A 14,902-nucleotide genomic window follows, 5' to 3' on the forward strand; every position below is an offset into this window, starting at 1 on the left:
AGATAATGAGATGAGATGAGATGAGATGAGACATTATTCTACATAATGCTGCTACTATGATAACCTCAACTGGACTGTGCTGTACTGTACTGTGTGTCTTGTATACTAGTCTTGTTCTTATCTTCCTGTCTTTAGCCTAGATTATTTTTCTAAATGTTAAATGTCTCTTTTTTTTGTTGTTTTTAAATCATTACTTTGGGGTGGCACGGTGGTGTAGTGGTTAGCGCTGTTGCCTCACAGCAAGAAGGTCCGGGTTCGAGCCCCGTGGCCGGCGAGGGCCTTTCTGTGTGGAGTTTGCATGTTCTCCCCGTGTCCGCGTGGGTTTCCTCCGGGTGCTCCGGTTTCCCCCACAGTCCAAAGACATGCAGGTTAGGTTAACTGGTGACTCTAAATTGAGCGTAGGTGTGAATGTGAGTGTGAATGGTTGTCTGTGTCTATGTGTCAGCCCTGTGATGACCTGGCGACTTGTCCAGGGTGTACCCCGCCTTTCACCCGTAGTCAGCTGGGATAGGCTCCAGCTTGCCTGCAACCCTGTAGGACAGGATAAAGCGGCTAGAGATAATGAGATGAGATGAGATGAGATGAGACCTGTGCGTATGAAGAAACTGACAATAAAGCTTGAACTTGAACTTGAGGACATAAGGTTTCTTTTTTTTTTTTTTAATCCAATATCTACCTGTTCCACACTCCAGCCCAGTTGGTGGCGGTAATGCTCCTTTAAGTTGGTTGCCAACCGCCATAAAACCCTAAAGAAGAAGAAGAAAGTGCGCCGCTGAACTGTTTCCGGTGTAGTAAGTGTGAGGTTTATTCATTCATTATAGGAGTTACATTCCAGGTTTAGGTAAATATTACTGGTTTGTTTGTTAAATATGTATAATGGGTATATTTTAAATTACTTTTAATCAATGTTTTGTTTTCAGAATCCGCAGGTGGAAGATAAACAACATGGACATTCGGCCGAATCACACGATATACATCAACAACCTGAACGATAAAGTCAAGAAAGAAGGTGCGGGTTCTGAGTGTTTGTGGCTGAACTGCTTGTATTTTTTTTAAACATGGCGAACAAACTTAGTTGCCTAAGTTTAAAGTGTCCTTGAAATCAAACTGGATGATTTTTGTCCACGTTTCTTAGTGGTACGGACCCCAGTATGATTGTATGGGTAGAAAAACCTCAGAATCCAGTTTTATTTGTCACATACATAATCATACATAGTACAACATGTAGTGAAGATAGTTTGGGAGGGGAAAGAAAGGTAGTAAATATGACCTAAAACATCATCAGATTTTCACACAAGTCCTAAAAGTAGATCAAGAGAACCCAGTTAAACAAATGAGACAAAAATATTATACTTGGTCATTTATTTATTGAGGAAAATGATCTAATATTACATATCTGTGAGTGGCAAAAGTATGTGAACCTCTAGGATTAGCAGTTAATTTGAAGTCGGGTGTTTTCAATCAATGGGATGACGATCAGGTGTGAGTGGGCACCCTGTTTTATTTAAAGAACAGGGATCTATCAAAGTCTGATCTTCACAACACATGTTTGTGGAAGTGTATCATGGCACGAACAAAGGAGATTTCTGAGGACCTCAGAAAAAGCGTTGTTGATGCTCATCAGGCTGGAAAAGGTTACAAAACCATCTCTAAAGAGTTTGGACTCCACCAATCCACAGTCACACAGATTGTGTATAAATGGAGGAAATTCAAGACCATTGTTATCCTCCCCAGGAGTGGTCGACCAACAAAGATCACTCCAAGAGCAAGGCATGTAATAGTCAGCGAGGTCACAAAGGACCCCAGGGTAACTTCTAAGCAACTGAAGGCCTCTCTCACATTGGCTAATGTTCATGAGTCCACCATCAGGAGAACACTGAACAACAATGGTGTGCATGGCAGGGTTGCAAGGAGAAAGCCACTGCTCTCCAAAAAGAACATTGCTGCTCGTCTGCAGTTTGCTAAAGATCACGTGGACAAGCCAAAAGGCTGTCGGAAAAATGTTTTGCGGACGGATGAGACCAAAATAGAACTTTTTGGTTGCAATGAGAAGCGTTATGTTTGGAGAAAGGAGAACACTGCATTCCAGCATAAAAAGCTTATCCCATCTGTGAAACATGGTGGTAGTAGTATCATGGTTTGGGCCTGTTTTGCTGCATCTGGGCCAGGACGGCTTGCCATCATTGATGGAACAATGAATTCTGAATTATACCAGCGAATTCTAAAGCAAAATGTCAGGACATCTGTCCATGAACTGAATCTCAAGAGAAGGTGGGTCATGCAGCAAGACACCGACCCTAAGCACACAAGTCGTTCTACCAAAGAATGGTTAAAGAAGAATAAAGTTAATGTTTTGAAATGGTCAAGTCAAAGTCCTGACCTTAATCCAATGGAAATGTTGTGGAAGGACCTGAAGCGAGCAGTTCATGTGAGGACACCCACCAACATCCCAGAGTTGAAGCTGTTCTGTACGGAGGAACGGGCTAAAATTCCTCCAAGCCGGTGTGCAGGACTGATCAACAGTTACCGGAAATGTTTAGTTGCAGTTATTGCTGCACAAGGGGGTCACACCAGATACTGAAAGCAAAGGCTCACATCCTTTTGTCACTCACAGATATGTAATATTAGATCATTTTCCTCAATAAATAAATGACCAAGTATAATTTGTTTAACTGGGTTCCCTTTATCTACTTTTAGGACTTGTGTGAAAATCTGATGTTGTTTTAGGTCATATTTATGCAGAAATATAGAAAATTCTAAAGGGTTCACAAACTTTCAAGCACCACTGTACATTGTCCTAAAGAAAAATGCACTTGCAGTTTAGAGACCATTTGCACTTGCATCACAAATGTCCCATGATGCTCTCTGATTTTATGTCTGCCATATTTGTGGTATAGCATCCATGGTGACCGAGGAGAGTACACTGTAGGTTTTTGCTGTGGGCAAATGTTACACAAAACACAAACCCAGCAAAAAACAACCCAACCCTAATTATTGACGTCTTCTAAGGCAACGTTTTACCGAGCTCAACTACCTACATTTTACTGGGGCTTTGTGCTATGCATTTGTAACTGCAATATAAATTGGAGTAGCACTTACATGTATATCATTTACAGTATGTTGCATCTTTTTTTATATGTATATATGTGTGTCTATAGTTCACATAAAACATAAACTGACCCTTTATCTGCACATATTTGTAGCTGGTCTCTTTTATGTCCGATCTGTTCTGATTTGCAAGCCACTGTCTCTACAGGTTAGATCTTTCATTCGGGGTCCTTCTCGCATTTTAACAGCGGGTAAACTAAGCAATCTGACTCCAGCCTGAGCAGAATTGTTCAAGTAGCTGATAACTGCGCAAATTTGCAGTATTTCATATTAAGCTACTTGTTGCTACGCATGTGTTATTCCACAAAGATGGTGGACACGGCTAAATCAGAGAGGGTCATGGGACATGTGACGTCATGTGCAAACGGTCTATTGCACTGTAATGAATTAAATTGTACGAAGAGGTACAATTGCAATATAAATGTATTGTATTTGGTTAGAGAAGCAACTTTGGGACCACAAGGTTTGATTCCCTGGACCAGTAAGAGTGGCTGAAGTGCCCTTGAGCAAGGCACCTAACCCCCAACTGCTCCCCTGGCTGCTCTGAGTATGTTCTGGATGAGAGCTGTTAATGTAATGTAATGTAATATTGCACTTTAGTGAGATGACAAGGTCTAAAAGATAGGTGAGGGTGGAGTGGTGATGAGACCTAGTTATTGTCCTGATTAAAAGCCTGAATGGCCTGAGGGAAGAAGCTTCTCATTCTCTCTCTAAGGCCAAGTTTACATTAGACCGTATCTGTCTCGTTTTCTTCGCGGATGCACTGTCCGTTTACATTAAAACGCCGGGAAACGGGAATCCGCCAGCGTCCACGTATTCAATCCAGATCGTGTCTGGTCCGGTGCTGTGTAAACATTGAGATACGCGGATACGCTGTGCTGAGCTCTAGCTGGCGTCGTCATTGGACAACGTCACTGTGACATCCACCTTCCTGATTCGCTGGCGTTGGTCATGTGACGCGACTGCTGAAAAACGGCGCGGACTTCCGCCTTGTATCACCTTTTCATTAAAGAGTATAAAAGTATGAAAATACTGCAAATACTGATGCAAACACTGCCCATTGTGTGGTTATGATGGTCTTTAGGCTTGCCATCCTTCCACTTGCAAGTGTTAAGTGATATGCGAAGGGATCACACACACAGCGGCTCAGTCCCGAATCACAGCTTGTGCACTTCACTCGCGCGCTCTGTGAGCTGCGCAGGGCCGGAGTGCGCACCCTCCAGAGGGCACTCGCTGTTCAGGGCGGAGTGATTTGGAGCGCAGGATGCCTGCGGAGCCGAGCGTATCCGTGTATTGGTGTTGCTGTGTGCACGCTAATCGTTTTAAAAACGTTAATCTGATGATCCGCTGATACGGTCTAATGTAAACCCCACCTTAGAGAGTGAAAGCAGGAGAAGCCATGGCCTAATGGTTAGAGAAGCAACTTTGGGACTAAAAGGTTGCTTGTTTGATTCCCTGGACCTGCAGGAATGCCTGAAATGCTCCTGAGCAAGGCACCGAACCCCCAACTGCTCTGGGTGTGTTGTACGTTGCTGTAGGTAAGTGTCTGCTAAATGCCTTTAATGTAATGTAATGAAGGCTCTTCCCTGACTTCAACAGAGCGAAGAGTCCGTAATTAGGATGGCTGAGGTCCTTGGATATGTTTCAATTATATGCACCAACTAGGTCTCTAAGATCACAGGAGAAAAACTTGCTAGTAATACCAGCTGTCAAAACGAAGTGTGGTGAAGCAGCCTTTAGTTGCTATGCTGCTAAGCTTTGGAACCAACTTCCAGATGAGATCAAAAATGCTCCTACTGTTGTTAGTTTTAAATCCAGGCTCAAGACAAAGCTGTTTTCAGATGCTTTCACTTGATTAATTTTTACCTAAGTATTTAATTTCCTTGAACATAATTTCTTTTAATTTTGATTTTAATGATTTTACTTTATTTTAATTTCTTTTTAATCTTGGATTTTAATGATTTTACTTTAATTCTTTGTTACTGTGATCCTCGTAGATTTTGTCTGCGGGACGATTTTTTGGTGATCCTCGTAGATCTTGTCTGCGGGACGATTTTATTTGGTGATCCTCGTAGATTGTGTCTGCGGGACGATTTTTGGTGATCCTCGTGGAAGAGCCACAGGAAGAGCGCGCTTTATGTGATCCTCGTAGATTTTGTCTGCGGGACGATTTTTGGTGATCCTCATAGATTTTGTCTGCAGGACGATTTTATTTGGTGATCCTCGTAGATTTTGTCTGCGGGACGATTTTTGGTGATCCTCGTGGAAGAGCCACGGGAAGAGCGCGCTTTGTGATCCTCGTAGATTTTGTCTGCGGGACGATTTTTGGTGATCCTCGTAGATCTTGTCTGCAGGACGATTTTATTTGGTGATCCTCGTAGATTGCATCTGCGGGACGATTTTTGGTGATCCTCGTGGAAGAGCCACGGGAAGAGCGCGCTTTGTGATCCTCGTAGATTTTGTCTGCAGGACGATTTTTGGTGATCCTCGTAGATTTTGTCTGCGGGACGATTTTATTTGGTGATCCTCGTAGATTTTGTCTGCGGGACGATTTTTGGTGATCCTCATGGAAGAGCCACGGGAAGAGCGCGCTTTGAGTTAAACCCATAATAATAATTAATCTCGAGGCTGATTCCTTTTTTGAACTTTTATTTCATTTTATTATTTTATTTCTACTATTTAATTCTTATTATTTTTCTTCCTCAATTATTTTATGTAATTTTATTTTCTATTGTTCACTGTTCTGCTTTTACTTCTGTAAAGCACATTGAACTGCCACTGTGTATGAAATGTGCTATATAAATAAACTTGCCTTGCCTTCATTATCTTCCTGGCTTTGGTCTGGCACCGCTTGGTGTAGATAGATTTCAGGTCAGCGAGCTCTGTGTGGATGATGCGCTTGGCTGTCCTGCTTGGTGCTGTTCCTGAACCAGGTGGAGATGTTTCCCTTCAGAAAATACAGGATATTTCCTGTCCAAAGATGGACCAGACACTGGTGGGCCTTCTTAACCAGGACGATGGTCTTGTGTGATGTGAACACCCAGTACTTGTGTACTTCTTCACGTCTGGGAAAATCATACGTTTCTCGATGACTAGTCCTGTACTAGTCTTGTTTTTGTCCAGTTAAAATGCTCTCTATAACGCATATCCTGTCCATTTCAGGCTGTCTTGGCAACACCACCCTGACTTACTGTTTCAAAAGGGAATACATCAACTTACAGTATCGATTTGCACCTCTTGAGCTATTTCATGGGAATGCTGAAGATTTGAGTCCAAGCTCAGAGCTCCTTAAATTTTGTTTTGGTGATTTTTGGCCTCTTATCCTTTTGTATTTGTATCCTCAGAGCTGAAGAGGTCTCTCTACGCCCTGTTCTCTCAGTTCGGCCAGATCGTCGAGATCGTCGCTATGAAGACTATGAAAATGAGAGGCCAGGCGTTTGTGGTGTTTAAAGAACTCGCTGCAGCTACGAATGCACTGAGACAGCTACAAGGGTTCCCCTTCTACAACAAACCCATGGTGAGTGACGTGTTTGGGGGGGGGTCCCTTTTTTCAGGGCTCAGTCACGTGTGCGTGTTGCTCAAGGAGGTTGAGGACATTTACAGTGGATTAATAAAGTTAAAAGAAATCCACTTTGCTTGGAGGTTTGAATGTGCTCCATGTTGATGGACCTGTGAAAACCTTATGAATCCGTCACAGCATCCTGTTTTTCCTTTCACATGTTTCTTCCCAGTAGGTGGATTGGTGTGACTAAATTGATGTTCGTGTGTGTGTGGTTTGCTTTTGAGATTTTGCCCTGAAAGCTATTTAAAAATGTTTTTTTTTATCAAGGTCATTCTCAACTAACAGCTGTTTAACTACATGCAGATATTCTATGGAATCAGTTTTGTGCCAAAATGTTCATACAATACTTTTGAAATGTCAAAAAAGTCAATTTTTTTTAGACTGGCAAACAAATTGTGTAATCGTGCAAAATATCAGTCTATTACTCTTCAGAAACCTTTTATTTTTGTTCCGCGTCTTTCTCAGTTTTGTTTGGCGTAATTTATTTTGGTTGCGATTCCAGCTTTCTCGTTTGCGCTCCCTGACTTTTTGCTTGCAGTTTTGGCACAAACTTCACGTGTGGGTGGGCTGTCCAGGAATGCATTCCCATTGGCTAACTTGTGTTTGACTGACAGCTACGCTCAGCCATTCCCTACTCGGATTCTGGCGGACTGTTTGACGAGTGACCGATCCATTGACGGTAAACAAGGATCGAGTGGACTTCAGTAGCGACTATGATATTGAATTAATTCAACAAAGTGTAAGTACGGGACAAATGTGTTGCAGTAGTGCACATTATGCAGGTGTTTCCTGGCAAGTCAAATGTTAGCCTTAGCTCCACTACCCAATATAATAGCTGTCTTGCTAACGTTAAACACACCTGCATAATGTGTACTACTGCAACACATTTGTCCCGTACTTACACTTTGTTGAATTAATTCAGTATCATAGTCGCCACTGAAGTCCACTCGATCCTTGTTTACCGTCAATGGATCGGTCACTCGTCAAACAGTCCGCCAGAATCCGAGTAGGGAATGGCTGAGCGTAGCTGTCAGTCAAACACAAGTTAGCCAATGGGAATGCATTCCTGGACAGCCCACCCACACGTGAAGTTTGTGCCAAAACTGCAAGCAAAAAGTCAGGGAGCGCAAACGAGAAAGCTGGAATCGCAACCAAAATAAATTACGTCAGACAAAACTGAGAAAGACGCGGAACAAAAATAAAAGGTTTCTGAAGAGTAATAGACTGATATTTTGCACGATTACACGAATAATTTGTTTGCCAGTCTAAAAAAAAAATTGACTTTTTTGTATTTTGATTTGTCGTTTTTGTTTGATATTTCAAAAGTATTGTATGAACATTTTGGCACAAAATTGATTCCGTAATATTCAGTGTTTTGTGAGAGATTTGGATTTGGACCCAATGGGACTTCCTGTCCTTTCAAAACACAAACCACACTACACTGGACTGTTAAGGAGAACTGTACTATCAGACTGCAGAAAGGAAGAAGTTATCACCTCGCCTCTAAAGTCTGAAGGTGGGATTGAACCATGTTACAGGGTTCTAACGAGACCAAAATATCAGCGTAGTGGCACCAGTCATAACGGCCAGGGGTTTGGGGGCCGCCTTATGCCTCCGAAAGCTCATGGGTTCTACATGCTCAGCTTGGAGATTCATTCTAGTGCATTTCCTGGCACTTGTAGGCCTCTCTGAAAGTCACCCCCCCCCCCCCCCCCCCCCTTTTTCTGCCAAATGTTGCGGAGAGTTTTTGACTGAAATCTTATGTAGTTGAATATTAATTATAATTAGTGACATATTTTATGGAATAAGAATAAAACAACCAGTTGTTCACCACCAAGCATCAGCTTTTATTTTCAGCTTCAGCCATTTAATTACAGTACAATTCATGACGATCCAGATCGAACTCGCATCCTCCTTTCCCTTGCTGACTGTTACGCCGACGGTTTCAGTGCACCATGCTGCCGTAGACCGGCACGCATTGCAGTGGATATAAAAAGTGTACGCACCCCATTAAAATGACAGGTTTTTCTGATGTAAAAATATGAGACCATGATAAATAATTTCAAAACTTTTCCCACCTTTAATGTGACCTATAACCTGTACAGTTCAATTGAAAAACAAACAAATCTGTTCGGGGGGGAAAAACATAAAAAACGTACAATAAGCCGGTTGCATAAGTGTGCACACCCTTAAACTAATACTTTGTTGAAGCACCTTTTGATTTAATTACAGCATTCAGTCTTTTTGGGTTCACACCTGCCATCAATTAAACTGACTCTGATTAACCCCAAATAAAGTTCAGACATTTACTCAGTTGCTCCTCCAGCAAAAGCCAGGGTTCACAGAGCGCTTACAAAGCGTCAAAGGGATCTCATTGTTGAAAGGTATCAGTCAGGAGAAGGGGACAAAAACATTTCCACAGCATTAGATATACCATGGAGCACAGTGAAGATCGTCATCAAGAAGTGGAGAAAATATGGGACAACAGTGACATTACCGAGAACTGGACGTCCATCCAAAATTGATGAAAAGACAAAATGAAAACTGTTCAGGGAGGCTGCCAAGAGGCCTACAGCAACACTGAAGGAGCTGCAGGAATTTCTGGCGAGTACTGGTTGTGTACTACATGTGACAACAATCTCCCGTATCCTCCATATGTCTGGACTATGAGGTCGGGTCAAAGAAAAACATCCAGGCCCGGCTAAATTTTGCAAAAAAAAATAGATCAAATCTCCCAAAAGCATGTGGGAAAATGTGTTATGGTCTGATGAAACCAAGGTTGAACTTTTTGGCCACACTTTCAAAAGGTACGTTTGGTGCAAAAACAACACTGCGAAAAGAACCCCATACCCACGGTGAAGCATGGTGGTGGCGGCATTATGTTTTGGGGTGGTTTTTCTTCAGCTGGAACAGGGGCTTTAGTCAAGGTGGAGGGAATTATGAACAGTTCTAAATACCAGCCAATTTTGGTTCAAAACCTTCAGGTATCTGCTAGAAAGCTGAAGATGAAGAGGAATTTCATCTTTCAGCACGACAGTGACCCCCAAAAAAGTTTTGGAACGGCCCAGCCAGAGCCCAGACCTAAATCCGATTGAAAATCTGTAGGGTGACCTGAAGAGGGCTGTGCACAAGAGACGCCATCGCAATCTGACCGATCTGGAGCGCTTTTGCAAGGAAGAGTGGGCAAATATTGCGAAGTGTGGCAGGCTGATAGACTCCGACCCAAAAAGACTGAATGAATGCTGTAATTAAATCAAAAGGTGCTTCAACAAAGTATTATTTTAAGGGTGTGCACACAGGGTAGTGTCTCACTGGGCTGCAACTAGTTGGAGACACAACAGTTGCGATAAAATATGCGTATCGGCGACAATTTTTCACTTGGAATCACACTGAATTGATATTCGCATATTTTATCGCAATTGTCTCCAACTAGTCGCAGGCTGTCGCAGCCCAGTGAGATCCACTCGCACTTCCTGTCTCACAGAAACTGACTTGAGAAGGGTTCGCGATGGCTTTGCGACACGTTTGCGGCTATTTTGAGAGAAATTTTGTCGTACAAATTTTTTGAACGTGTTCAAAATTTCAGCGACGAACGAGCGACACTTTGCGACTCGTGCGAGGAAATTGAGAAGCCCCGCGAATGTTTCAAGACACTTTTGAAACACACTCGCGAATGAGGTTTGCAATTTGTCACAGCCCAGTGAGATACTGGCTTTACACAACCAGCTTATTGTCTTTTTTTTTTTAAATATTTCCCTCCCCCCAACAGATTTGTTTGCTTTTCAGTTGACTTGTACAGGTTATAGGTCACATTTAAAGGTGGGAAAAGATTTGAAATTATTTATCGTGGTCTCATTTTTTTACATCACGGAAAAAACTTTTTTTTTTTTAACGTGCATGACACGCAAGCGCCTCTTTACATGGATGACACTTTACAGCAAACACAGCATAAGGAAGGAGATAAACCTGATGAGCATGATCAGTGACTGTCTCAACACGGAACTACTCGGGCAGCTTCACGCTAGGCGCGGACGGGGAGTGGGGTATGTCCGAATGTAGAACGTTCACATGGTGGCGTGCCGTCACTGCCACGTGGGGATGATGAGAAAATTAAACACAAGACCATGTTTTCAAGCTCGAAGTCTCTTTTCATTAGTGTAGCGGCAACTTTTACAGGTGTGTCGGCAATACTGTGGGCGTAGCGGGAAGGAAACGCTGCATATCGGCCCGATATGCTAAAAAGACAAAGTTAGGACCTTGATGTTGTGTCCAAGTCCAGATGTTAATCCATACATGTGGTGTTCACTTGCAGCGAATCCAGTACGCGAAGACAGACTCGGATATCGTCGCTAAGATGAGAGGCACGTACGGAGACAAAGAGAAGAAGAAGGAGAAGAAGAAGAAAGCCCAGGAGCAAGCGGCCAACGCTGCCAAGAAACCAGTAGTGAGTTTACACTTTGACATGTGAAGCAAGGGTGATGCAGATCGTGACTCTTCCATTGAAATCCTCCAGGGAAAGGAGATTAGATTCTTTGTTTGCAATAGACGTCGCTTCCGGTAACGAGCCACCTCGTTGTATATTCCAATTTCCAGCTGATTGTCAGGCAGCGTATTAGTTTAATTGTTGCTTTGCAGTAGTTTCTTGTCTTTCGCCTCCAAATACGCAGATTGTTTCTCTGTCTTTGGGTATTCAAACTGATCAAATCAAGAAAAAAACAAAAGGTTTTATAGAGATCTTGCAGTCACGTGACCGGAAAGTTAACAGCCGCCATCTTGTCGGTAAAAAACACCGCTGAATACTGCTGCACTCGTGTACAGAATGGATCAATTTCAACCGACGGACTACACGGCTCATTTTTCTAATGAACAGATAATTAGATATATGTCTAAAATAAACGATCTACAGATTAGTGACCCTTATCGATTACCGGATGTAGTTTTCACGACCGTGTCAGTGGATATTGAACTGCCAGCGGAATACCCAGATGTGTATAATTACCTCATCAACTTTCCCTCGCTGTTCAGTGGTGAAGCACTACGTGCTTATAAATCTCTGGACAGTTATCTTTACAGAAATTCAGGATTTGTCAGCGACTCAGATGTGGCATCTTGTAAACAAGAAAATAACAATCCTCATTGGACGGGTAAGTCACTTAAGTATTACTAGTACTGACCAGCCGATAATAGAATAAGGTAATTCCAGCTGTAATTCCAGATCGTCCGTCTTGTTTACCATGGATCTGGCGTTGGAGAGGTACAGGCTTAGCAGTGGAGATTTGAGTGGCTGTTTTCTGAACTTAGTCAACAGGCCGGCTCTGCCTGCAGCCTCGCTTTTGCTTCCTCTCCCGACACCGCCTCCTTCGCTTTGCTTCCGATAACAATCCCCGGAGACCCCGCTGGTCTCGCTATCTCGTCCGGAATGTTGTGCATGCGATGGAAATCACTACAAACCGTCATTTTCTGCTGGAAACCAATGTCCAGTAAGTCCATACGGTTGTAGTGGATATTGAAGTCCGGTACAGACGAACAACACGCAAAAATACACACAAACATAAACGTGCACAGGTAGGGAGAGCTTGTAGCCGCAGCCGTTGTAGTAGAATTGTATATAGTAGGGTTTTCCAGAAGAAAAGGTAGAAGTAGAAGGCGGAAATATGGCGTTTGACCGACAAGATGGCGTCTGTCACAATCTGGATCGGCTGTGACGTCACATACAAGATCTCTATAGGCTACCAAAAGAAGTTGTGCACAAGGGTGAAAGAACGAAAAATATCTCAGACGCCGTGAAAAATGGCTCACAAACCTTTCGCTGTTTCAAGAGTCCGCATGCGGTTTCATGTTTGCAGCGATCGTTTTGTTAAAGGTATGTGCATCATAATACTTTTATGGATCTAAAATCAAAAGTTCTAGTGTTAAATGAGTTTTCTTACGTTTCCGACGTCGTAAAATAAAACAAACCGTCGATGAAACTAGTTTGTAGGTCGAGATTGAAACTCAACTCAATTGTTTGTTTGCTTTTTTTTTCAGGTTGTCTGATGAGGTCAATTCATGAGTCTGAGCTACATTTGAAATGTCATGAAATCAACTAAGTTATCGCTGCAGAAACGCCTACAGCAGCTCCGACTCGAATCACACACTTGAATACGCTTCGGCTTGCGTTACATTACTCACCCTCGCAAAAATAAGACGATTATTGTCCTTTAGACGTCTTACTCCAGCGTCATGAACCCAGCCACAAACGAAAACGTTATCGGCTTCAAGACTTTTTCAGAGCTTTCGTTTGATTCTTCGTGTAAAACGATGTTTGGACGACCAGATAATTGGAAATGTCCAAAAACTGTATGTTGAACTGAAAGTTCTTCAGATCGCTTAAAGTCCGTTTTTGTTAAAGGAGAACTGAAGGCAAATTTATCAAAATTCTGTTTATCTCATTTTATTAAATATCGGAATGCATTTTTGATCGCTATTTTGTCGCTGCTATAGCAAGTTATGAGTGTTTGAAATATGCTCTGTAATAGATCAGTCCATATGTCAAAGCGATGGCCGTAAACGAGATTCGTTGAGCCCTGTGTGAGACATCGTAGGACGGAAGTAAAACGTACAGCGGAAATCAAAGCGACCAACATCTGCCAACATTGTCAAGACGCGCGCACCCTCTTTCGAATGCTGACGTGATCAAGCTGGAAGTTTTGTTTGTTTTGATAGCAATCAGGAAAGTTTGAAAAAAGTAGGCACTAATCGTCATTTAGGATGTTTTCACACTTGGTCCCTTTCAGCCATCTAACCGAACTCAGATCGATGACTCAGCATTTTTTGCACATATGTGAACACTCCAACCGTACCCAGACCCCTTTAAAGCGAACCGAACTGAGACCACCTCAGGAGGTGGTCTCGGTACGGTTCGCTAAAAATCAACGGTACGGTTCGCCTAATCTGCGCATTGTGAACAAAAAGCGCACCGGGTTCACTTCGCCTTTTTCACTGTAGTTTAACCTTCTTCGTTTGCCGTAGTTGGTCACGTGACTGTAGCAGGGAAACTCAACTTCCTTTTGGAACTTACCACAGCCGCTTTACAGTTCTCTGAACTTACTGACTGACGAGTCGGCCACAATAATATAACTATATAATTTATATATATAAACCACACACACTAATATAAATAAATATTATATATATATATATATATATATATATATATATATATATATATATATATATATAAAAATTAGTGTGTGTTTTTATATATATATATATATATATATATATATATAATAAATTTATATATTTATATATATTAATTAATGTGTGTGTTTTTTATATATATATATATATATATATATATATATATATATATAAAAAATGTGTGTGTATATAAAATTTATTTTCCTTAATCCGCACTATTTTGATCAAAGAATACAGCAGGGCAAGCAGACATTTGATTCAAGAGAAAATTACCCAGAATTCCGTGCACTGGGGGTCTGAGGGCTCTAGAGGACCTGGTGTGAACAGAAAGAGGACTGAGGCCCCATCAAAGCTTAACTGGACCAGAAAGAGAACCCAGTCCTCTTTGTAATAAATTCACAGTGTGAACACAAAAAGAACTGAGTTCTTTTTCTGTTGGTCCACTTTTTGGTCCACTTAAAGAGGACTGGGTCTGGTTCCTTTAAAGGGGACCAGGTGTGAAAACACCCTTAAACTCGTTTTTGTGCAATACTTCGTTTGGAAAACAGTTTTCAAAATGGTGGCGCTGACGCGTCACGTTTCAAAGTCTCGTGAAGATCGCGTGGATAAGTGACGCCTTCCGTGGACCAAACGAACTAAATTCAACACGGCTAAAAACCGAATAGGCCGATAAGTGTAATATTTAATTGCAGTTAGTTGCCAATACGAGTCACGATATAAGGTTACTAAAACCGAAAACGTAATTGAATAACACGTTAATTAAGAAATAAAGCAAGCTTAAAACTGACTTCAGTTCTCTTTTAAGCTGGAGGAGTCTAATCTATCGCGTAAAATATTTATTTTTCTTGATATCTCAACGTTGCTTTTGGTTCTAGTCCGTTAAGTCAGACGTAGAATGTTTTCCACAAGATGATGACGGACGTGTACTTCACTGCAAAAAATGGCCTTTCAAAAATAAGAAATAAAAGATTAAAACAAAGCATATTTGCTTGAATCAGGTGAAAAAAATCTGCCAATGGAACTAGTCAAATTTGACTTGGTAAGATTTCT

The 14,902-nt window shown here is 41.9% G+C and overlaps 1 protein-coding gene across 3 annotated transcripts in view; it reads left to right on the top strand.

Annotated features, from left to right (window-relative positions):
* The first annotated feature begins 705 nt into the window (after nucleotides 1–705).
* snrpb2 (small nuclear ribonucleoprotein polypeptide B2) overlaps nucleotides 706–14,902 on the top strand; it is a 48,558-nt gene continuing 34,361 nt past the window's right edge. The window contains exons 1-4 of one of the 3 annotated variants that reach the window (XM_060899566.1): nucleotides 706–791; nucleotides 921–1,009; nucleotides 6,453–6,625; nucleotides 10,983–11,114. In XM_060899566.1, the coding sequence (XP_060755549.1) occupies nucleotides 946–1,009; nucleotides 6,453–6,625; nucleotides 10,983–11,114 (369 nt within the window). In that variant the 5' untranslated portion in view covers nucleotides 706–791; nucleotides 921–945. Of the gene's footprint in view, nucleotides 842–920; nucleotides 1,010–6,452; nucleotides 6,626–10,982; nucleotides 11,115–14,902 lie in introns of all 3 variants that reach the window. The other 2 variants (XM_060899567.1, XM_060899565.1) reach the window with 2 other exon arrangements.

This window comes from Neoarius graeffei, chromosome 18 (assembly GCF_027579695.1).
Source record: "Neoarius graeffei isolate fNeoGra1 chromosome 18, fNeoGra1.pri, whole genome shotgun sequence".
Taxonomy (NCBI): Eukaryota; Metazoa; Chordata; class Actinopteri; order Siluriformes; family Ariidae; genus Neoarius; species Neoarius graeffei.